Source organism: Anolis sagrei, chromosome X, assembly GCF_037176765.1.
Source record: "Anolis sagrei isolate rAnoSag1 chromosome X, rAnoSag1.mat, whole genome shotgun sequence".
Classification (NCBI taxonomy): Eukaryota; Metazoa; Chordata; class Lepidosauria; order Squamata; family Dactyloidae; genus Anolis; species Anolis sagrei.
In genome coordinates, this window is record NC_090034.1 from 23438907 (window position 1) to 23462067 (window position 23161).

The 23161-nt window shown below is 43.7% G+C and overlaps 1 protein-coding gene across 2 annotated transcripts in view; it reads left to right on the plus strand.

The window, feature by feature from the left end:
• The first annotated feature begins 1649 nt into the window (after positions 1-1649).
• Positions 1650-23161, plus strand: part of LOC132781870 (uncharacterized) — a 32582-nt gene continuing 11070 nt past the window's right edge. Inside the window, exons 1-8 of one of the 2 annotated variants that reach the window (XM_060786395.2) lie at positions 1650-2033; positions 7713-8801; positions 11926-12148; positions 13576-13733; positions 14242-14343; positions 14951-15040; positions 20038-20235; positions 20665-21218. In XM_060786395.2, coding sequence (XP_060642378.2) covers positions 7928-8801; positions 11926-12148; positions 13576-13733; positions 14242-14343; positions 14951-15040; positions 20038-20235; positions 20665-21218 — 2199 coding nt within the window. In that variant the 5' untranslated portion in view covers positions 1650-2033; positions 7713-7927. Of the gene's footprint in view, positions 2034-7227; positions 7319-7712; positions 8802-11925; positions 12149-13575; positions 13734-14241; positions 14344-14950; positions 15041-20037; positions 20236-20664; positions 21219-23161 lie in introns of those variants that run through there. The other variant, XM_060786396.2, reaches the window with a different exon arrangement.

Consider the following 23161-nt stretch of genomic DNA (forward strand, 5'->3'; position numbering starts at 1 on the left):
TTGAGGTGCTGGGTTTGGGCCTGCCACTTTTGGACTCTCACTTGCTGAGGTCTTCCAGCAAGTGTCTCTGTAGATCTAAGAAAACTATGTCTTGATTTAAGTCGTTGACGTGCTGGCTGATACCCAAACAAGGGATGAGCTGGAGATGCCTCTGCCTTGGTCCTTTCACTATTGGCTGCTACTTCCTGGCGGATGTCTGGTGGTGCAATGCCGGCTAAACAGTGTAATTTCTCCAGTGGTGTAGGGCGCAGACAACCCGTGATAATGCGGCATGTCTCATTAAGAGCCACATCCACTGTTTTAGTGTGGTGAGATGTGTTCCACACTGGGCATGCGTACTCAGCAGCAGAGTAGCATAGTGCAAGGGCAGATGTCTTCACTGTATCTGGTTGTGATCCCCAGGTTGTGCCAGTCAGCTTTCGTATGATATTGTTTCTAGCACCCACTTTTTGTTTGATGTTCAGGCAGTGCTTCTTGTAGGTCAGAGAATGGTCCAGAGTGACTCCCAGGTATTTGGGTGCGCTGCAATGCTCCAGTGGGATTCCTTCCCAGGTAATCCTCAGAGCTCGGGATGCTTGTCTGTTCTTAAGGTGAAAGGCACATGTCTGTGTTTTAGATGGATTGGGGATCAGTTGGTTTTCCCTGTAATAGGCAGTGAGAGCACCTAGAGCTTCGGAGAGCTTCTGTTCAACCATCTCAAAGCTCCCTGCTTGAGCGGTAATGGCACGATCATCAGCATAGATGAAACTCTCTGTCCCTTCTGGCAGTGGCTGGTCATTTGTGTAGATATTGAACATGGATGGAGCGAGCACGCTCCCCTGAGGCAGGCCGTTCTTCTGTTTCCGCCATCTGCTTCTCTGGCCCTGGAACTCAACAAAAAAGCTCCTGTTTTGTAGCAGGTTTCCTATGAGATGGGTGAGATTGTAGTCCTTTGTGATATTATACATTTTTCTCAGGAAGAGGCGGTGGTTCACAGTATCATAGGCTGCTGACAGGTCTATGAAGACAGCTCCTGTGATCTGCTGCTTTTCGAAGCCATCTTCTATGTGCTGAGTCAGGTTCAGCACTTGCGATGTGCAGCTTTTGTCTTTCCTGAAGCCAGCTTTCTGTGGAATCAGACATGGGTCTATTTTTTCCATAATTCTATGCAGAATAAGCTCCCCATGTGGGGACATGAGAAAAGCCTCCCACAGGATGGTTAAAAAATCAAACATCTGTCCCCTGGGCAAAGTTGTTGCAGATGGCCAATTCTCTCACACCAGAAGCAACTTGCAGTTTCTCAAGTCACTCCTGACATGAAAAAAAAGGTATGATGAGGAGAGGATGCATCCCATCTCAATACATAGAATAATAGAATCATAGAGTTGGAAGAAACCTCGTGGGCCATCCAGTCCAACCCCCTGCCAAGAAGCATGAAAACTGCATTCAAAGCACCCTGACAGATAGCATTTCCAGCCTCTGTTTAAAAGCCTCCAAAGAAGGAGCCTCCACCACACTCCGGGGCAGAGAGTTCCACTGTTGAACAGTTCTCACACTCAGCTCTCACAATACAGTATGCATCCAGTCCTATAAATAGATGGGATGCATACTGATATAAGCGGATTATATCCTAGTGTGATGCTGAGCTTTGCCTGCCTTTTGGGGAGGAATTCTTGTATCTGAATGGAGGGGTTGGGACTTTCCTGGGTATTTCCTGGAGAGAGAAAAGCAAAAGGGGAAGCCCTCCTGGAGATATCCCTAGTTCCTACCCATTTGCCCTCTTCTTGCTTTTCCTGGGATGCCTGCAACCAGGGAGGGAGGGACAGCAACCCCAAAGAAGCCCCAAAGCGATGGGACAAAGGGATGCGGAGGCGGAGCAGCGAAGGAGGGACTTCGACAGCAGACAGATCCCTTTCCCCTCCTCTTTCAGCCTCCTTTTCCCTTTTCGAGGCAGGGAAAGCGGCTCAAGTCCAATGCTGGAGGGAAACAGCGAGATCCTTGTTTCAAAGCTCTGCTTTTGGGGGGTTGCTTTCCCATCCGGATGGGATGGAGAGGTAGGTGCGAATTGTCGGGTCCCTTTTGGTCTGTGTAAAGGGCGATTCCGGGCATGAGAAAGGGGAGCACTCCTTCCCACCTCTTCCTTCCCTATGGGATTCTCTTTCTGGAGGGGCTTGCCTCCCTTTTCAGACGCTTGAGAAGGGACAGGAGAGCCATGTTAAAAGATCGGAAAGGATGTCCCACTGAGCATTGAAGAAGGGACAAGAACTAGGGACTGGGACACAAGGCAGCCAGGGATCCAAACAAACTTCAGGAAAACTACACCTGAAGATTATTAGGAAGAACTTTGGGAAAGTAATTGGGAGCTGGAGTACAGTGAGAGCATGCATTGTCCATGGGTTTCTTTAGGCCAGCGTTTCTCAACCTGGGGGTCACAACCCCTGGGGGGGATTGTGAGGGAGTGTCAGAGGGGCCACCAAAGACCATCAGAAAATAGTATTTTCTATTGGTCGTGGGGGTTCTGTGTGGGAAGTTTGGCCTAATTCTATCGTTGGTGGGGTTCAGAGTACTCTTTGATTGTAGGCGAACTATAAATCCCAGCAACCACAACTCCCAAATGTCACGTCTATTTCCCCCAAACTCCACCAGTGTTCACATTTGGGTATATTGAGTATTCATGCCAATTTTGGTCCAGATCCATCATTGTTTGAGTCCACAGTGCTCTCTGGATATAGGTGTACTACAGCTCCAAAACTCAAGCTCAATACCCGCCAAACCCTTCCAGTATTTTCTGTTGCTCATGGGAGTTCTGTGTGCCAAGTTTAGTTCAATTATTTAGTTCAGAATGTTATTTGATTATAGGTGAACTATAATCTATAAACCCCAGCCACTAAAACTCCCAAATGACAAAATCAACCCCGCCCCCAATCCCACCAGTATTCAAATTTGGGTGTATTGGGTATTTGTGCCAAATTTGGTCCAGTTAATGAAAATATATCCTGCATTTATACATCCTGGCAGGGTATAAATAAAGTTTATTATTATTATTGTTGTTGTTGTTATTATTATTATTATTATATCAGATATTTGCATTACAATTTGTAACAGTAGCAAAATTACAATTGTGAAGTAGCAATGGAAAAAAATTATGGTTGGTGGTCACCACAACATGAGGAACTGTATTAAGGGGTCACAGCATTAGGAAGGTTGAGAAATGCTGCCTTAGGCAAAGAGCTAGACACCTCTAGCTTTAAGAAAAGAAGACTGTTTGAATAGATTATGTTTTTTAGGATGAGTAGGGAAGGAAGGAAGGAAGGAATCATGTCCCTTGATTTGTGTTTGTGCAATGCTGCTGCATGTGGTGGTCCCTATGGAGACTTCTTGTCCATAGCTGCATGGTATACGGTAGATTCCTGCAGAAGTGAGAGGATCCCTCTTGTCCTTTGCTGAACGTAGCATGTGTTTTCTTGGTGGGCCTGTAGGTTGTTTGTAGGTTGTGTTTCTTCATCAGCTTCCCTCTGTGGTCAGTGGTTCCTCTGATATATGATAAGAACACTCTCCCTCTAGGCCAGTGGTTCTCAACCTGTGGGTCCCCAGGTGTTTGGCCTACAACTCCCAGAAATCCCAGCCAGTTTACCAGCTGTTAGGATTTCTAGGCCAAAAACATCTGGGGACCCCAGCTTGAGAACCACTGCTCTAGGCGGATCTTTGTCTTGACTCTCTTGGTTTCTTCTTGGTCTTGCAGCTCTTCAGATGTCTGTGGTGGAATCTCCATTGGCCTGTAGAGCCCAGTTGAGGTGGTTCCATTCACCTTGGAGGAGGTGGGATTTGCAGATTCTTTTTGCACAGTCTGCCAAGGCTTTAATTGTGTTTCTTTTTTGACTTGGGTGATGGTTGGAGTTTTTAATGTAGGTATCTATCTCTGTGTGTAGGTTTTCTATAAACTGTGTGGCCCAGGTATTTTTTGGGTTTACGGATGACTAGGACATCTAGAAATGGTAGTTTCCTTTCATTTTCTTTTTCCCTGGTGAATTGGATGTTTGGGTGGATACTGTTGAGGTGGTCCAAGAACTTGTTGAGTTCTTCTCCATAGCTCCAAATGGTGAAGCTGTCTTCCACATATCAGAACCATATAGTGGGCATTTTGTTGCTGTTTCCAGGGCTTGCGTTTCAAAGTGTTCTATGTAGAAATTTGCAATGACAAGCAAAAGTGCCTTGAATTGCAGCATTAGCAGTTATTCAGTCACTTCTGGAGTTGGTTGCACCTCTTTCATGGTGTTGCCCTGACACTCTTTTACTGTGGAGGAAATGGAGGGAGACACACTCGATTCATCTAGATCAAGCCTGGGCAAACTTTGGCCCTCTGGGTGTTTTGGACTTTAACTCCCACAATTCCTAACAACCAGATCTTCCTGGTATTAATTTGCATTTTGAAGCAAAGAAATGTGAAAAGACAGCAGAAATTGTACTTTGTACTTAGTGCACCATCAGTCATACAAGCTATTTTATTTTTCTAGCAATCCGAATGGAAGATTGTAAAGAAATGGAGTGCTTGACTGTACTTTGTTTCTGGGACATGCATAGCTCTCCTTTTTGTGTGTTGACTCACTTTCATAGAGTTTCAAAGCCTGTTGCAATTTGAGTGGCTCATGAATTGCTCTGAGCACAAATATTATTGTATTTAGAGTTAGGGTGTTTATGTATACCCTGCTTTTTCCTTCCACAGGGAGACTCAAGCAGCTTACGGTACATTAAAAGTATGTCCATACAACTCATAATCTCCAAAAGAGCAAGCATGCTTTAGTGTCAATGCACACTTTTGAGCATGACAGGGGATCATGATACAATAACTTAGTTTTCAGACTTTTCAAGTCTGAAACCTGTTTTTTCAATCTGAATGTGATGTTTGTCTTCTCACAAAGCAGGAACTCCAGCTATATTTCCAAATCCTTGTATGAAACAGACCTACTGCCTGCTATTTTGTGTCATGAGGCTTTTGCTGCTCAGTGCCTGTCCAAACCACAAATTGGGAGCTCATCATATCATTGCATGCTCCACCCATGACAAGCACTCTTTCCCTAGCCCTTGGGAGAGAAGTAATCACCATTAGTTTTTACCCTGATTTTTTTCTATGGATGGGAGGTCTATGTGTTTTAAAAGCATTTTAAAGACAGTTCCATCTTGTCTCCTATGCTTTACTAATAATATAATATAATACATATAATATTATAAATACAATATAATACTAATACTAATAATACAATATAATAATTATATATTTTATATTACATGTAATATTACTAATAATATTACAACATAATGCTGTAGTACAATATAGTAATATATAATACTGATATTGTACTATGCTAATAATATAATATATTGTGTGTGTGTGTGTGTGTGTGTGTGTGTGTGTATATATATATATATATATATATATATATATATATATATTGTAAGCCACTCTGAATCCCCTTCAGGATGAGAAGGCCGCCATATAAATGTCATAAATAAATAAATATTAAAAGCAGTTGAGCTAGAATAAAAATTGCAATACGTTTGAGAAACCCCTGATAAATAAACACTATGTAACATGCTGTTTCCTAATTAGTTCTATCATAAAAATAAGGAAAAAAGCTTTAAATTGCAAAAATCTTGTTCTTGTAGGAGAGACATCCTGCAGTCCATTATATTGTATTGTATTATAATTAATTATTATATCATATCATATCATATTACTAGCTTGGGCAGCCGGGTTATTTGAAAAAGTCATTTTTAATTTATAAAATGCATAAGGTTGTGTGTGAACTACAACTCACATCATGCCAGGTTAACCTCTGAAACTCCATTAGTGGTTAAAGTTTGTCATGTTGGGCAAGTTTGCTCTCAAGAAGCATCATCGGTGGGGTCCATGTGGTCTCTGATTGCAGGATAAACTACAGCTCCCACTATGGTGAGTTAGTCACCTCAAACCACTCCAGTAAGTTCAGTTGGTCAAGGGGGTTCTGTGTGTCAAGTTTAGTCCTGGTCTATTGTCGGTGGTGGTCAAAGTGTTTCTGGATGTAGGTGAACTACAACTTCCAGAAATGAAGGCCAGTTCCCCTCAAACATCTCCAGTATGTTCAGTTGGTGATGGGGGTTCTGTGTGCCAAGTTTGATTCAGGTTCCATCATTGGTAGGGGTCCCAGTTTCTTTGGTTGTAGGTGAACTACAACTCACTAAACTCAAGGTCAATCCCTCTCAAACCCCTCAAGTAATCAAATTTGGGCTTATCAGGTATGCGTGCCAAGTTTGGTCCAGATCCATGGGCTTTTGGGTCCACAGTGCTCGCTGGATGTAGGTGAATTATAATTCCTATAAATCCACCCAAAGACTGCTAGTATTTTTTGTTGGTCATGAGGTTTCTGTGTGCCAAGTTAGTTGCAGGTCCATCAGTGGGGTTCAGAGTGCTCTTTGATTGCAGGTGAACTATAAATCCCAGTACCTACAATCCTATAAATCAAGATGAATTCCTCCCAAACGTCTCCAGTATTTTGCCTTGGTCATGGGGGTTCTGTGTGCCAAATGTGGCCCAAGACCATTGTCAGCGGGGGTCACAGTGCTCTGTCTAGATGCAGGATGAACTACAACTTCCATCATGTTGAATCAGGCCCATAAATCCCTCCAGTATGAGCAGTTGCTGATCAATTCCTCTGTTTGCTGTGTGCCATAGAAAAGTATAGGAAAGGGTTGTGGGAGAGGTAGTGGCCAAATTCCACACCAATTGAGAGATTAAGAAACATTGGAATGTCTATGGTGGAGGAAACACATAAAATCTAGGACGAAATTGTCCCCATATGAAAGCCTTCACTTGGGTAGTGGGCAGTATGGTGTTTCTGGAGGACATTGACAGGGCTCTTGGACATGTTTAAGGCGCTCACTATAACCTGTAATGTCATTGGAGGGAGAGCCATTGGTGTCTCCTGAGTAGTGGGAGCTATAGCTGTTTGTGGAGGCAGGAGCAAGACACCCAGGCACACACATACATACATATTTTCACTTTTATTATGAGTAGATAGATAGAGATATACCTGTCTATAAAAGTATTATGCTTATATCTGAAGAAGTGGGCTGGAGTCTGTGAAAGCTTATCTGAAGTATATCAGTTAGTATCCAATGGACTGCTATCCTTTTCCCTTCCCTTTCACTTTTTTTTTATGACGAAACAGATTGGTACGGCTATCTCTTTGACATCAATACTTTTTAATGTTCAACTGATATCGACTTTACTCAGCTTAATGGTGTGTTGACCTACTGTTCCCATTCCCACAGTAAGGCATAGGAATGGCATACACAGCCAATTGTAAGCATGAATTTTAAACTCGTGTCCTGTGTTTCAATCTCTGTCCTGGGTATTTAATATGTATCTTTTCTAGAACTACATTTTAATGTGTGTGTTTATAGAATTTTTGAAATGTTTGTGTATTTTGACTGCTCTATGACCCGTCTCGAGCCAGGAGGAGAGGCAGGTAAGAAACAAAATTGTTGTTGTTGTTGCTGCTGCTATTATTCCCGCACACCAGGAAGTCAGAAAAATAACAACAAAAACAGCAGCAACAACAACAACAACAATTTTTATTTCTTGGAGTAAGTTGATCTAGGTGATGAGTGTAAATTCTGAATTTTCCAATGCAATATCTTTCCTATTTTGTTTTTCGTTGTGACTACTTATTCATATGTTGCTTCTTCTTTCACAGTATATAAAATTCACTTCTTACATTCGTCATCACATCTTTCTCTCAACTGTGGATTCATAGTGCCTTCAACCTCCAGTTGGTCCTGATCAAGAAAAGCAATTATCGAGCTGAGTTTTTGCCTGCTGTCATATCCTACATTCTCGTGTCTCTCCTTGCTTGGATCTTTGCAGAAAGTGGCAACGAACCTGCAGATCTCCAGAACGCTTGCCACCTTTATGGTCATGAGGCCTAGATTTTTAATTGTGTCAGTGTTTCTGTGCCTCTTGCTACATGAGGTGGGTTCCCAGGACCATATTGTGACCCCAAAGGGGAGAGTACACAGCCTCCTGATCAATGAGGTCAATTCGGATAATCCAGGGGAGGACACAGTTGAGTACTTGGAACTGTATCACATCAGCGGCCAGCGAGTTCCTTTGGACGGCTACGCCTTGGTCTTCTACAACGGCAATGGCAACACAGCTTACAACGTGAAAGATCTGGGGGGCATTTTCACCAATGACCAAGGTTTCCTTCTCCTCGGATCTGCGGCAGTGGTCCCAAAGCCGAGAGTCATCCTGCCAAAGAACTCTATCCAGAATGGGCCCGACGCGATTGCTCTCTATTTTGGGAGAAGAGACCTTCATAACGGCATGGAGGTTACCAACGAAGGGCTGGTGGACGCTTTGGTGCACAAGTCTAAAAAGAGTGACAGAGCAGACGAGTTGGTCTCGGTTTTGACCCCGGGAGTGGAGCCCTTCCTGGAGGACCCTCTTTTCCGGACTGCAGATGAATCCCTGGAGAGGTGCCAAGGGGCCGATGCCCAGTGGTTCTTCCAAGTGGCTGTGCCTACCCCCGGCTTGGATAATCACTGCATCCCCTTTGCCCAGCTCAATGCATCCTTTCTAGTGATCAATGAGGTCAACATTGCATTTGCTGAAGGAAGTTTTGGGTTTGTGGAGCTGCAGGGCCCCCCTTCCACTGTGGTGAAAGACGTGGTGCTGGTTATGATTGATGGGAGGAACCAAGAAACTTCCTTTGTCCGGGAGGTCCACGGCAAAACATCCCCTGATGGGCTGTTGCTTCTTGGTTCAGACCAAACAGGCATTCCAGGTAGGATTTCTGTTCCTGGATACATAATACAGGCAGTCCCCAAATTGCAAAAAAGATTGGTCCTGTAGGTGTATTCTTAAGTTGAATTTGTTTGTAAGTCGGAACAGGGATATTTTCATATATGTGTGTATGTTTTGGATAGCATAGAGAAGGGTGAACACCTCTGTGGAGGTTCCTTTGCTGGCTGTACCCCATTCAGAAGATGTCACCTCACTTTCTGTCCTTGTGATAATTTGGAAAATGTGGCTTGTTGTGGAAACAAGAATTGGCGGTGTCTATGGATAACGCCGGCTCTTCGGCTTAGAAATGAAGATGAGCACCAACCCTCAGAGTTGGACACGACTAGCCTTAATGTCAGCCAGCATTCCAGTGACAGTAATCTAAGGTGCCCTAGTCATCCTCCTCACCATATGCCAAAGTGCAAAGGTGCATTTTAAGGAATTTTCTAAAGGATAGGAGGATGGGGGCTGGTATCTTATGTATTCATTTGTTACATTAAGTAGAATAACAAGTATTTTACCTATCACCAATTAGGAGCTTTATATACAATATAGAGAAAACTTAATGTTATAAATATTATTTGGGGATTTATGCTCTTTGGCTGAGCTGATCCAGCAGAAGGTCTACTGAGGGCAGATTTTGTTTGTTTGTTTGTTTTGTGTCAGGAGCAACTTGAGGAACTGCAAGTCGCTTCTGGTGTGAGAGACTTGGCCGTCTGCAATGACGTTGCCCATGGGACACTCAGATGTTTTGTTGTTTTATCATCCTTGTAGGAGGCTTCTCTCATGTCCCCACATAGGGAGCTGGAGTTGATAGAGGGAGCTCATCTGCACTCTCCCCGTATTTGAACCTCCGACCTGTCGGTCTTCAATCCTGCTGGCACAAGGGTTTAACCCACTGTGCCATCCGGGACTCCTACCAAGAACAGTGATTGATTTCCTACGTTTGGTGCAAATTATTTCAGTATTACCTTGAGCAAGACGATTTCAAAGCAACTATTATGCAAGAAGCGGAGGTTGCTTCAGCTGATTGTAAGAAGCAGGAAGTGTTGCTGAATTATTGGAGAACAGAGGTGTGATGCTGCTTTATTTCTGCGGTGCTGAGTCAGATGCCATGGCCCGTCTTATTCATTTCTGTACTCAACTAGGAGTGAGGGAACCATCCTGTGGTTTACCTCAAGCAGGGAAATGTGTCATTTCTTTTTTTGCAATCCATCCTTCCTTCTTTTGCATTGCTTGCTTCAGCTCTTCTTCCTTTATGAAGGCAGCTAATAAGTGGGTTTAAAAGGAAATCTGAATGTTGGATGGAATGACCAGCGGTTTAAAAAGCCAATGAGATTTTGGACTGCATCAAAAGGAGCCCAGTGTCTAGATTTAATTTAATTCTCCACAATGATCCATTTCACTTTTTGCTGGGACAAATTATTGTAAAATGGTGGGAGGCTCGTGGGATGTGTTGTAACAAAGCCTGGGGTTCCCTGTTGAAAATGAAGAAGCATCCACACTTCTATATAAAGCCATTGGAGACAAAGGATATCATCCTGCGATGCATGCCTCCTGCCGAGTTTTCTTAGATCTAGGAAACACAAGGCATTTTACTTCCTGCCTCCAAAGAGAAAGCCACTTTTCCCTTCTTACCAAAAGTGTTCGTTGCTGTATTGCCTATTGTTGTTGTTGTTGTTGCCACAAAAACACAGCATTATTTTACTGACACAAAAACACATTATGACACAGCAAACAAGATATATATAATGGATTTTGTATCATAAAATCACAAGTCGAACACTTCCCAAGCATTTAGGAATGTGTGATGTATTTTTGAATGATGTGCGCAGATCCAAGTAAAGTGGCCTTTTGCAGTTGACAGATCGTGATTTTGTCAATGTTTATTGTTTCCAAATGCCGGCTGAGATCTTTTGGCACAGCACCCAGTGTGCCCACTACCACTGGGACCACCTGTACTGGTTTATGCCAGAGCCTTTGGAGTTATTATTTATTTATTTATTTATAATTCTTTATATTATTATTATTATTTATACTCCGCTTTATCTCTATGGCCAGTGTAGACTCACTGTGGTCCATGTAGACTCATATAATGCAATTGAACTGGATTATATCAGTCAACACTTCCACATAATCCAGTTCAATCTGCATTATAATGTCAGTGTAGATGGGGTCTCAGTCTATCCATCTGGAATATGGGTGTCCTCTTTTCTTACTGCCAGCTCCCTTACCCATGTTTTCCCCAAAATAGGATTTATGCATTTAATTGTATTTATTGTATTGTATTGTATTTAAACTGCATTTTTAACCTAGCAGACATGATACTGTTTAATTGTTTTTCATTTTTGTACTCGCATTGTTTTAAATTCTTCAAAGTGTGTGACTGTTAGCCAGGTGGGGTATAAATAAAGTAAGTAAGTAAATAAATACACATTGTAACATGATTTTTGTTCCTGGGTTATGAATGTCATTTCCTAATTGGTTCTATCATAAAAACATGGCAAAAGTTTGTTCAACTGCAAAAACTTTGTGCGGGAGGGACATCATCCCGCTATAGCACATTTTGCTCTAGTTTTTCAATGAATATCTCATCAAGTCGCAATCAATTGCAACCTAGTTTGTGACAGCCACATAAACAAAGTTTCTGGAGTAGAACAACTACTTTCAAAGTAAGGACTGTACAATTAAACAGGAAATAACACTTTCAAACCAGGAACAGAACATATTTAAATGTTGTTCATAGTGTAATACCTCATAGGTTTGACTAAACATACAGTAAACACGATTTATAGTACAAATGTTTAAAAACAATTGAGTAGCCACTTGATATTATAAAAATACAATACAAAATAAAATAGACTACAGTGTTCAGCAATACAGTTTTGGGTGTAGATGCTGAACAGAGTTTGGAGAAGTTGCTCCTTTGGGATCGACCTTCCAGAATCCCTCAGGAAGCAGATGATCCAAAATAGCTCTGATGCAGGTAGTGCCTTTATCATAGAATCATAGAATCAAAGAGTTGGAAGAGACCTCATGGGCCATCCAGTCCAACCCTCATGACATGACAATTTCTTAAAAGGCTGTGTGATATCCTTTTACATGTATTTCCCTTTGTGCCGCAGCTGACCTGGTGCTCCCCCACAACTTGACTGGCCTCCTCTGCAGAACAACTGCTGATGTCAATGCCATCGCTCTTTATAAGGGGAGCGCCAGCAGTTTTGCTGTCGGAAAGACTGTGTTGGCCGCAGACCTTCTGGATGCCTTCATTTACACCTGTGGGAATGCCAGCTCAAAGCTGCAAGACATCTTGACCCCTGGGAAATCCCCATTCCGTTTGGGAGAGCAGTAAGAAATTTCTGAAAACATTTTTTGCCTAGGAGACGGGCTGTAGTTAGTAGGGGGTTCACTTGTTTATATCTTAGTTCATCAAAGTCAGGGTTTTTGTAAGGCCGATAGTTACCGTATTGACTCGAGTCTCATGTGCCATTGAATCCAATGCGCAGCTCAGTTTCCAAAACCCTGAAACCAAAAAAAAGTGTTTGCTGCCAAATGTAATACGCAAAAGGTATACTCAAAAGTATGCATTACAATTGCTGCCTGCTTGGAATGCCTTCGTTATAAACAATTGTGTTGGAACACCTAAACTTCCAGCAATGGAAAAGAAAACCTTGGGTGCATTGATACTGTAGTATTTATTTATTTATCATGTCAGAAGCAAACCGAGAATACAGTTATATACTAAATTTCCTTTGACCAGAAGCTGGCCACTTGGAATGCCTCTGGTGTTGCTGTAAGTAAGTCATCCATTGTACATGTGGTGGAACTCGGACTGCATTGTAGTAGGTGGTGTGTGGTTTGCTCTTCTCCACACTTGCCTGTTGTGGACTCCACTTCGTAGCCCCATTTCTTAAGGTTGGCTCTGCATCTCGTGGTGCTAGAGCACAGTCTGTTCAACACTGTCCAAGTTGCCCAGTCTTCTGTGTGTCCAGGGTGGAGTTTCTCATCTGGTATCAGCCACCGATTGAGGTGTGGGTTTTTTGCCTGCCACTTTTGGACTCTCGCTTTCTGAGGTGTTCCTGCGAGTATCTCTGTAAATCTTAGGAAGCTGTTTCTTGATTTAAGGCATTGGCCTGCTGGCTGATATCCAAACAGAGGATGGGCCAGAGATGTCCATGCTTTGGTCCTTTCATTAGTGGCTGCTGCTTCTCGGCAGATATCAAGCGATGCAATATCAGCTAAACAGTATAATTTCTCCAGCAGCGTAGGGTGTAGGCATCCTGTGATAATCCGGCATGTCTCATTAAGAGCCACATCCAATGGTAGAATGCTGTAAAATGAATCCACTTTGACTGCCTTGTTCAATTCTATGGAATCATGGAGGCTGTAGTTTTACACGGCCTTGAGCCTTCTCTGCCAAAGAGTGCTGATGCCGCACCAAACTACAAATCCCAGGATCGCATAGCATTGAGCCCTGGCCATTAAATGAGAAAAGACATCCCTCAAAGAGGAGCTCCCAGCTCTACTGAATCAGCCTTCCCTTTACTTTGGCTCAGCACTAAGATGATGATGATGATGATGATGATGATGATGTTTATTTATACCCCACTCTTTCTCTCCACAAGGAGACTCATAGCGGCGAGATGACTGTATTCCACAAATCTAATGCACACTCTAATTTTAGCAAAGTAATTTAGCCCAAAAAGGTGAGTATTAGATTAGAGTAAATATGGCAACTTGTGGCTCTCTCCACCCTCCCTGTCGATCTCTGCCAGATCTTTGCATAATGATACATCTGTAAGCCGCTGTTCCTGTTGCTCTCTCACCCGCGATCCCTCCGCCTTTGCTGTCAGCAAGCCCACAGCTGGGAAATTCAACGACTGTCCCAAGAAGCGCTTTGGCCGAGAGATTTCCTTCTGCCTTCAAGTCTCGGGTGAGCACCATTGCATTCAGAGCTAAAACTAACAATGACACTGTAGTTCATTTAGATCAGAGTCTGCCCCATAGCTGGAAGTTAGAAGCTTAAAGGGAAACTGGAGAATCTGGTTTTAAAATCTAAAAATAATATGGTTTGAGTAAAGTTGAGCATCAGCTGCTTGTAAACAACAGCCTGGACTAGTGGCTGTGGTGCGAGTTGGAGAATAGGTAGTGAGCAAGGTGGACAGGAAGATGAATTGAATTCCCCTCCTCATTGTGGTAATGGTAATAGTTATTATGGAACATAGTTGCAGAATATAATTAAGATGAGACTTTCAGCCATTTTTTGTCTTTCATGTGCAACAATAAGCTTTTAAGTGCTACAGCACTGGGTTTCCTCCACCAAATTGCTATAGATGTCTATTCAGGATTCTTGTTAGGTTCAGTGGCACAAAGCCCCTGGTGAGTTTATACAACTTTTCAGTCCTAGTATGCATTTCTCTCTCTTCTTTCCCCCATTTTAGACTGCCAGCAAGGGTCGCCAGGAAAAAGCGAGGTCCTGATATTTTTGGCCGAGGCTGTATCTGAAAAATGCAATTGTCATGTTCATTCTAATTCTTCCCAAGGTAAGACAAGTGCATTGTATAATCGTGGACTTCAGCCTATATTTGAGACAAGAGATTAAAAAGTGTTGTGTAAAGGAAAATGTTAGAGGGGAAGGGCAGCATCGGCTTCGGTTTTTTGTGTTTTTTGAAAGTGGCACTTAATAGCACCTGCATTTTATCTGTGTGTGTTTGTTATATTTATTTTTATATTACTTTGCTTTATCTCACTGTTTTAACTGTGTTGTATTCTGCCTCAAGCCACAAAGAGAGGTGGGAAATAAATTAATAATAATAATAAACTTTATTTATATTCCGCTCTATCTCCCCGAGCGAACTCAGGGCAGATTACAGAACATATATACTGCAAACATTCAATGCCGTTATACAATTAACATGGACAGACAATACATAAACAGAGGTAAAGTCTTTCCCATTTTTTTCCATTTTTGGAAATGAAGAAGCTCTTCACTCAATGGCAGGTAGGACAAATCTTGGCATGAAAACCCTAGAATTGAGTCATTGTAAGTTGGACATGTATTGTATTAGGCCAGAACTTCAGTGGAGCTTAATCCCAAGCAAATTGATATAGAATTATAGTCTTAGCATCTTTTTCTCTGTTTTCTTTTAGACCGCCAGCAACAGACCTCGGAGAAAGGAGCAGCACCAAAGTATCTGGGCAAAGAGCATGACTGTGAAATATCTCCTGCTTTCTTCAAAGGTAGGATTGAATGCATTGTCAAATAAAGGGGTCAGGTCATATTCTAAAATAATTAGAAATGTGTTTCTAGAAGAAAATGGAAGAAGTATTAGTTCCAATGGCTTGGGCATAATGCCCCATGGATCATCTCTTGCTCTCCTGCTAAGCCCTCTTTTGCCTTCATGCACCTCCAGTCTGGAAGGAAAAGGCATGGCAAATGACTAGTGTTTCTCTATCTCCTCTGTCATTGTTTCTTATTGAATGCTTGTTGAGAACAAAGTTCTGATTAGTGAGCATCAAGCAGTGGCACTGCATCCATGGGATTTTATTGATTCATTCATCCCATAATAATAATAATAATAATAATAATAATAATAATAATAATAATAATAATTCAGGGTGGATTACAGTACACGTATATGGCAAACATTCAATGCTGTTATAGGATCAACAAAGACAGACAATACAGAAACAGAGGTAACATCTTCCCATCTTTTTCCATCTCCGGCATCTGGAGGCTGTGCTCGACTCTGGCCACGAGGAAGTGCTGTCACTCCATTTTCCATGCCAAGGAGCTTTGTTGTGCATAGGCATCCACTCGACTGAATCATCAGGCTTGAACTGTCATTAATGCATCATTGGGGCAGGGGTTTTTTCCATCTCGACTAAAACAGGCTGTGGTCCGTCCACTCCTTAAAAAGGTCTCCCTTGACTCCACAGTGCTGAACAATTACAGACCAATCTCCAACCTCGCTTTTCTGGGCAAGGTTCTGGAGCGGGTGGTCGCCTCCCAGCTTCAGGGTTTTCTAGATGACATCAATTACCTGGATCAGTCACAGTCTGGCTTCAGGTCTGGCCACGGCACCGAGACAGCTTTGGTCGCCTTGGTGGATGACCTCCGCAGAGAGCTGGACAGGGGGAGTGTGACCCTGTTGGTTCTCTTGGACATCTCAGCAGCTTTCGATACCATTGATCATGGTATCCTTCTGGGACGACTCTCTGGGACGGGTCTCAGGGGCACGGTCTTGTCATGGCTCCGATCCTTCCTGGAAGGTAGATCCCAGTTGGTGAAGCTGGGAGACGCCTGCTCGGACCCCTTTGACCTGTGGGGTCCCGCAAGGCTCCATTCTGTCTCCCATGCTTTTTAACATCTACATGAAACCGCTGGGAGAGGTCATCCGGAGTTTTGAAGTTAGGTGCCATCTCTATGCAGATGACACACAACTCTACTACTCTTTTCCACCAAATTCCAAGGAAGCCCCTCAGGTGCTGGACGAGTGCCTGGCTGCTGTGGCTATCTGGATGAGGATGAACAAGCTGAAGATAAATCCCGACAAGACAGAGGTCCTCCTGGTCGATCGTAAACCGGATCGGGGTATAGGGTGGCAACCTGTGTTGGGCGGGGTTACACTCCCCCTGAAGTCACAGGTCCGCAGTTTGGGTGTCCTCCTGGACTCATCACTTATGCTTGAGGCTCAGGCGTCGGCGGTGGCCAGGAGGGCATTTGCACAATTGAGACTCGTGCGCCAACTGCGACCATACCTTGTAAAGGCTGATCTGGCCGGGGTGGTCCATGCCTTGGTCACCTCTAGATTGGACTACTGTAATGCGCTCTACATGGGGCTGCTCTTGAAAATGGCTTGGAAATTCCAACTGGTCCAACAATTGGCGGCCAGGCTGTTAACTGGCGCTCCTTACAGAGAGAGGTCAACCCTCCTGTTTAAGGAGCTCCATTGGCTGCCGTTCATCTTCCGGTCCCAATTCAAGATGCAGGTGCTCAACTACAAAGCCCTAAATGGTTTGGGACCCGCCTACCTGCGTGATCACATCTCCATATATGAACCCACACGTTCCCTTCAATCATCTGGAGAGGCCCTGCTCACGATCCCACCTGCGTCGCAAGCGCGTTTTGTGGGGACGAGGGACAGGGCCTTCTCTGTGGTGGCCCCCCCGACTCTGGAACTCTCTCCCCAAGGACATCAGACAAGCCCCAATGTTGGCAATCTTTAGGAAGAGCCTGAAGACCTGGCTGTTCCAGCGTGCCTTTCCAGATTAGGAAACTCCTGGCATCATGTCCCAAATGCACTTTGTTAGAGACTAGGATTGTCTGCACATTGCACCTACCTCCAAAAAACCTCTACATACCTCCTGTCAAGTTCAGCACTTTTAAATTTTGTCCATTACATTTGTCCCGGCCTTTTAGATTTTAAATGCATCATGTGTCATTGTTTTTAGGGTTTTATTGTCTTTGCTTGATGTTTTATTATTTGCTTATGCGTTTTACTGTTATATTTGTATGTTGTTGTTTGTTGCGGCTTTGGCCTTTGTAAGCTGCATCGAGTCCTTCGGGAAATTTTGCGGGGTATAAATAAAGTTAATAATAATAATAATAATAACCTTTTGATTGACAAGATTTTCTGCAGCTGGTGGTGTAACTCACTGTGCTAAAGCTCGGCCCTATAACATTCCAATAGATACTTAAGAACTCAATCTTTTCTTCTCTAAGCTAAACATATCAACTGACAGCCATTTCTCATAGTCCTTGAGTTCCAGTCCTTTCACCATTCATCCTTGTCCCTGGATATAGTCTGGTTCGTCAGTATTCTTCTTGAATTGCAATGTGCAGAACTGGAAACAGTGTTTCAGGTGAGGTCTGACCAAAGTGGAACAGAGTAGGATTTTCTGGCAAGTAGTTCAAATTCCTCACTAATCTTGCCGATAATTTCGTTACACAGAAACTGGAGAAGGCAAAAGGGTGAGACTATTTTTGATGGATTCTTGTACTGACCCCTGACTTCCTTGTACTGACCCCTGACTGCCCCATTGTCTCCAGAACTACATGCCTTCCTGCTCTCCGGAATACTATTTCCTTTCCTCTACATAAATCAGTTTAAGGTCTTCATCATCACATTCATAAGATTTTTAGCAAATACTTGTTTTCCTAACTACTTATGAGATGTTGCCTATCTACTACCAGAAGTCCTTCTTCAGAAAAGCATAGAAGCCAAAACTTTCCCAGCCGCACCATCTGCAAAGCCAGTTGTTCATTTTCATTATCATTGTTGCTGTTATTTCTGTTTCTATGCCGCTTAAAAAGAAACCCACATTAATAATACTATTCTTCTCACTCTCTCTCTGGAGCATATCCTTCAATAGGAACTTGAGCCCCATATTCCCTTAACAGTATTTAGTTCAAGGGTGGACAACCGCAGAGGGCTTCAGGGGCCACATCATCGGTGATCCCATTGGTGATGAGTCCATAGGTAACTGTAGAGACTTATTCTTGATCTGCATGTTCTTTCACAGTGATGACATTGGTTTCTAGGTGGAAGGCAGTTCTGACACGGATTGGCTTGACACGCCTTATTCCTTTTGACATGTTTTTCCCTTTTACCCTCTATTTGTTCCTCTTCAAATTCCACAGGACTGTTGGTCACAGCTGACCACCAGTTAGAGTGCTCAAGGTGCAGGGCTTCCTTGTTCTCTCCATGTTTATGCCATTGTTTTTAAGATTGGCTTTAAGCTCATCTTTGAATCTCTTTTGCTGTCTGCCAACATTCCCTTTTCCATTCTTGAGTTGGAAGTAGAGAAACTGCTTTGGGCATTTGAACAACGTGGCCTTCAGTCCAGCGAAGTTGATGGTGGAGGATCATTGCTTCAATGCTGGTGGTCTTTGCTTCTTCCAGCACACTGGCATTTGTCTGCCCATCTTCCCAAGAAATTTGCAGGATTTTTCAGAGGCAACACTGATAGAATTGTTCCAGGAGTTGAGTGTGATGTCTGTAGACGGTCCACGTTTCGCAGACATATAACAGCATTGGGAAGACAGTAGCTTTATAAACAAAAATCTTGGTCTCCCTACGAATGCCCCAATCCTCAAATGCTCTCTGCTTCATTCAGAAAAATGCTGCGCTCATGGAGTTCAGATGGTGTTGTATTTCAGTTGACTTTTCTGGAAAGGTGGCTGTCAAGGTAGCGATAACAATCAACATTTTGTAACGTTACACAATTAAGCTGTATTTCCAGCATTGCAGCGGGATTGACCGGTGGCTTTTGCTGGTTAGAACAGTTTGGATTTCTCAGTGTTGAGTGGCCAAGCTTTGTGTACGCTCTGCTTCTGGTACATGTTGTAAGTGATTAATTTGTTGTAAATGGTGTAGGCAAATTGGGTTATTTGTTTTAATTGGCTTTGATGTTCTGGTTGAATATATATTTTATGTGTTTCTGCTTTTTAAATCTTTGTACATGGCTTTGAATCCCGCCCATGGGGAAAAAAGGGATAAAAATGAACTAAGAAGAGGAAGAGGAATAAGATGCTTTGACTGGTTTGTAGGTCTTCTTCTGTTATCGTCAGAAGATGGCTGGAGTTCTATAACAGTCGTTGTGACCTTGGTTTTGGCACAAGAAGCTCTTAATAACCAATGGGCCATGATTTCACTGTCTTCTTTTTGTCCTTTTCCTTTCTTTCTTTTGTTTGTTATTACATGGGAAATTTGTAATGCTATTTTAGTAAAACCAAAAAAAAATTTATTTATTTTAAATGGCTAATCATCCAAGGCAGTGGTAAACTGGTTGTGATTTTGGGGGAGTTGTAGGCCAAAACACCTAGGAGCCCACAGGTTGAGAACCACTGATCTAAGGGCACCATCCCAGAGCGGGTGGTGGGGAGCAGAGGGAACCGTCTTACTTGGTTACGTGGTTCCCTACCATCTTTCCCCCTTCTTCTGAGATGGCTAGACATCCCACACCCTTTCCCCATCTTCTGCCCATCTTTCCCCATTTTAAGCTGTTTGGAGTCAAGTGAACTTCTGAACATGGACTTTTGGCTTCATCACCATGTTCTGCGGAGTCCCACTGCAAGCACCGTAATGTTATGCAATGGCCTCCATAGGGCGCCCTTGGGGCTCCGTTTTGGCAGTGCATGGAAATGGAGCTAGAACTCTATCTGATGAGGACCTTAGTGTGATACAGGGCTGTGGTTTGTAAGTGATTTCCTCTTCTCTCTGCCGCTCCCTCAGATGCTGTTGTCACATGCCAGGGCACAGAGCTGGTCTTCAGCGCTCTCCTGTCTGCTAGGTCGGCTGCCCAGCAGGACATCTTGATGCAGGCCTTCTCAGGAGTCCTAAATACAGAAAAGGAGATGAGCTTTGGAAGGTGGAACTCCATGGTGTTGAAGGCTTGTCTGCCTAAGACAAATGGGAGCACTACCCCACCAGGTAAGTGTTGTAATGGAGAGGGACAGCATTGGATAGGGCACTCTGAGACTTTCCCCCCTAAAGCGGGAGCAATAATATTATCTGCCAGAGCATTAGGATCTTCTTTGCTCTGGCAAGTAAAAGAGGTGAGAATGTGGATCTCACATTGCCTGTGCCAGGGTAACATTTAGGGGGGTTTGAAGAATTATGAAGTAATAAAGCACTATGTAACATGCGTCAAAATTTTAAAAATATTATGTTCCTGGGTTGCTGTGAGTTTTCCAGGCTGTATGGCTATGTTTCATACAGCCTGGAAAACCTAGTAGGTCTGTAGATTTTCTTAGTGGATCCGCCATAGCAGAGCACCTAAGCTAGGATCCATAGCCATGGCTAGGTTGTGGAAGCAAGGTACTTATCCAGCTAGAGATGATGGGTTTTACTCTTTTTAAGGAGTAACGCCAGCAGAGCCAAGGACCACAGAAGCACCTCCACCAGTGCTGCTTATTAATGAAGTGAATCCAGACAACCCAGGAAAACGAGAGGACGCAGAGTACATTGAGCTCTTCTATCCAGGAAGAGTTCGACCCTTTGAGCTCTGGAACCACTGGCTCGTCTTCTACAATGGCAAGAACAACTTGGCATACCAGGTGATCAACCTGGGGGGACATCGTACCGATGCGCGGGGCTATTTCCTGGTGGGGAGTGCCGGAGTGACCCCCAAGCCTTCGATTGTCCTGCGGGATAACACCATTCAGAACGGAGCAGAAGCCGTGGCCCTCTACCACAGTCCTAACGCCATCTACAAAATGAACATGGAAGTTACCACCGAAGGGCTGGTTGATGCCGTAGTGTACACAGCCTCGAGTTCAGAGACAGCTGACCGGCTGCTTGCCATCCTCACCCCCGGACAGACCATCTTGTATGAGAATAGGTCGCGTAGTCCAGAGGATGTGTCTCTCAGCCGATGCCTTGGTCTGAATCCCAGAGACCAGAACGGCTTCCAGGTAAGTAGCACAAGGGGCACTTGGGGCAGGGCAGGGCGACTCTCATGCTTATCTGTGTTCCTGACCAGAATTATGCATCCCATCTCGCAGCTTGCTTCGATGACTAATCTTGATTGATGTTCCTCCTTTTCTCCAGTGTGAAACTCAAGTGGGTGTATAACAGTGAAAATAGACATAGTATATAATTCAAGTAAGGTGAAATTTAAAAAGTAACTTGGACAGTCCCCAAGTTACAAACAAGATGGTCGGTTTCTGCAGGTTTGTTCTTTAGTTGAATTTGTACATAAGTCAGAACAGGTACATTTTAAAGTGTAACTCCAGCCATATATGTGTGTGTGTGTATACACACACACATGAAAAGGTAAAGGTTTCCTCTGACATTAAGTCTAGTCATGTCCTATTGGGGGTTGGTGTTGTCCGTAGACACCTCCAAGGTCATGTGGCCAGCATGACTGTATGAAGCGCTGTTACCTTCCTGCAGAAGCGGTACCTATTTTTGAACTGCTAGGTTGGCAGAAGCTGGGCATAACACCGGGAGCTCACCCTGCTCCCTAGATTCGAACCGCCAACCTTTTGGTCAGCAAATTCGCAGCTCAGCAGTTTAACCCACTGCACCACCAGGGGACCCTACACACATACACACACATATATACATATATATGTATTAGCTTTGGATAGCACCCGGGTTTGTTTTACTGTCTGTGCCTCCTGCTCAGATTTCCCCTCACTTTCTATCCCAGTGAGAATTGGATTTTGGAAAATGTGGCTTGTTGTGGAAACAAGGACTGGAGATAAAGCTTCAGTTGAGACCCCCCCCCCCTTTTTTTTTTTTTTTTTTTTGTCGTGTCAGGAGTGACTCCTGGTGTGAGAGAATTGGCCATCTGCAAGGACGTTGCCCGGGGGATGCCTGGATGATTTGATGTTTTTATCATCCTTGTGGGAGGCTTCTCTCATGTCCCCGCATGAGGAACTGGAGCTGATAGAGGGAGCTCATCCGCTTCTCCCTGGATTCGAACCTGCGACCTGTCGGTCTTCAGTCCTGCCGGCACAGGGCTTTAACCCACTGCGCCACCAGGGACTCCTTCCCTTTCCCCCTGATAATAACTCTTCCAGGAGTGAATTTCTCTTTCAAGGAGTAGATTTCTCTTACTTCCTGTTATCTCACTCCCATTCTTAACTATGAGTCATTTGTAAGTTGGATATTTGTAACACGGGGATGGCCTGTATTGCAAAAGCATAACAAAACCCACCCCAAATAAAAGTCCAGCATGTTAGACAAGATCTGTTTCCCTTAAATATGTTCAAAGGCATGCTGTGACTCAAAGGTCTTCACTTTTGTACAGGAAGACAAAAAAGGAAGTGTCTGTCTAATCTCTGTCGAAGGGGGACCCAGAGTCTGGGGTCATGGGCCAGCTGTTGTCAGTGTAGATTCATGCAATGCAGTTTAACTGCACTGAGCTGCATTACATAAACCTACACTGATCATATAATGCCGTTTCAAGTGGCATTATATGGCAATGTTGATGGAGCTTTTTATGCAATGAAAACTATGGCCCCTTCCACACAGATGTATAAAACCCACAATAAATTGGATTATATGGCAGTGTGGACTGAGATAACCCAGAGTCCTTCCACACAGCCATATAACTCAGAATATCAAGGCAGATAATCCACAATATTTGCTTTGAATTGGTTATCTGAGTCCACACTGGCATGTAATCCAGTTCAGTGTGGATTTTATACAGCTGAGTGGAAGGGGCCACAGTTCAAAGCAGATATTGTGGATTATCTGCCTTGATATTCCATGTTATATAGCCGTGTGGAGGGGCAGCGGTAGCACAACTGGTTAAACTGCTAGCTGCAGAAAAACTTGCTGACTGGAAGGTCGGCAGTTCAAAGCCGGTCAGGGTGAGCTCCCGGCTGTCAACCCTTGCTTCTGCTGA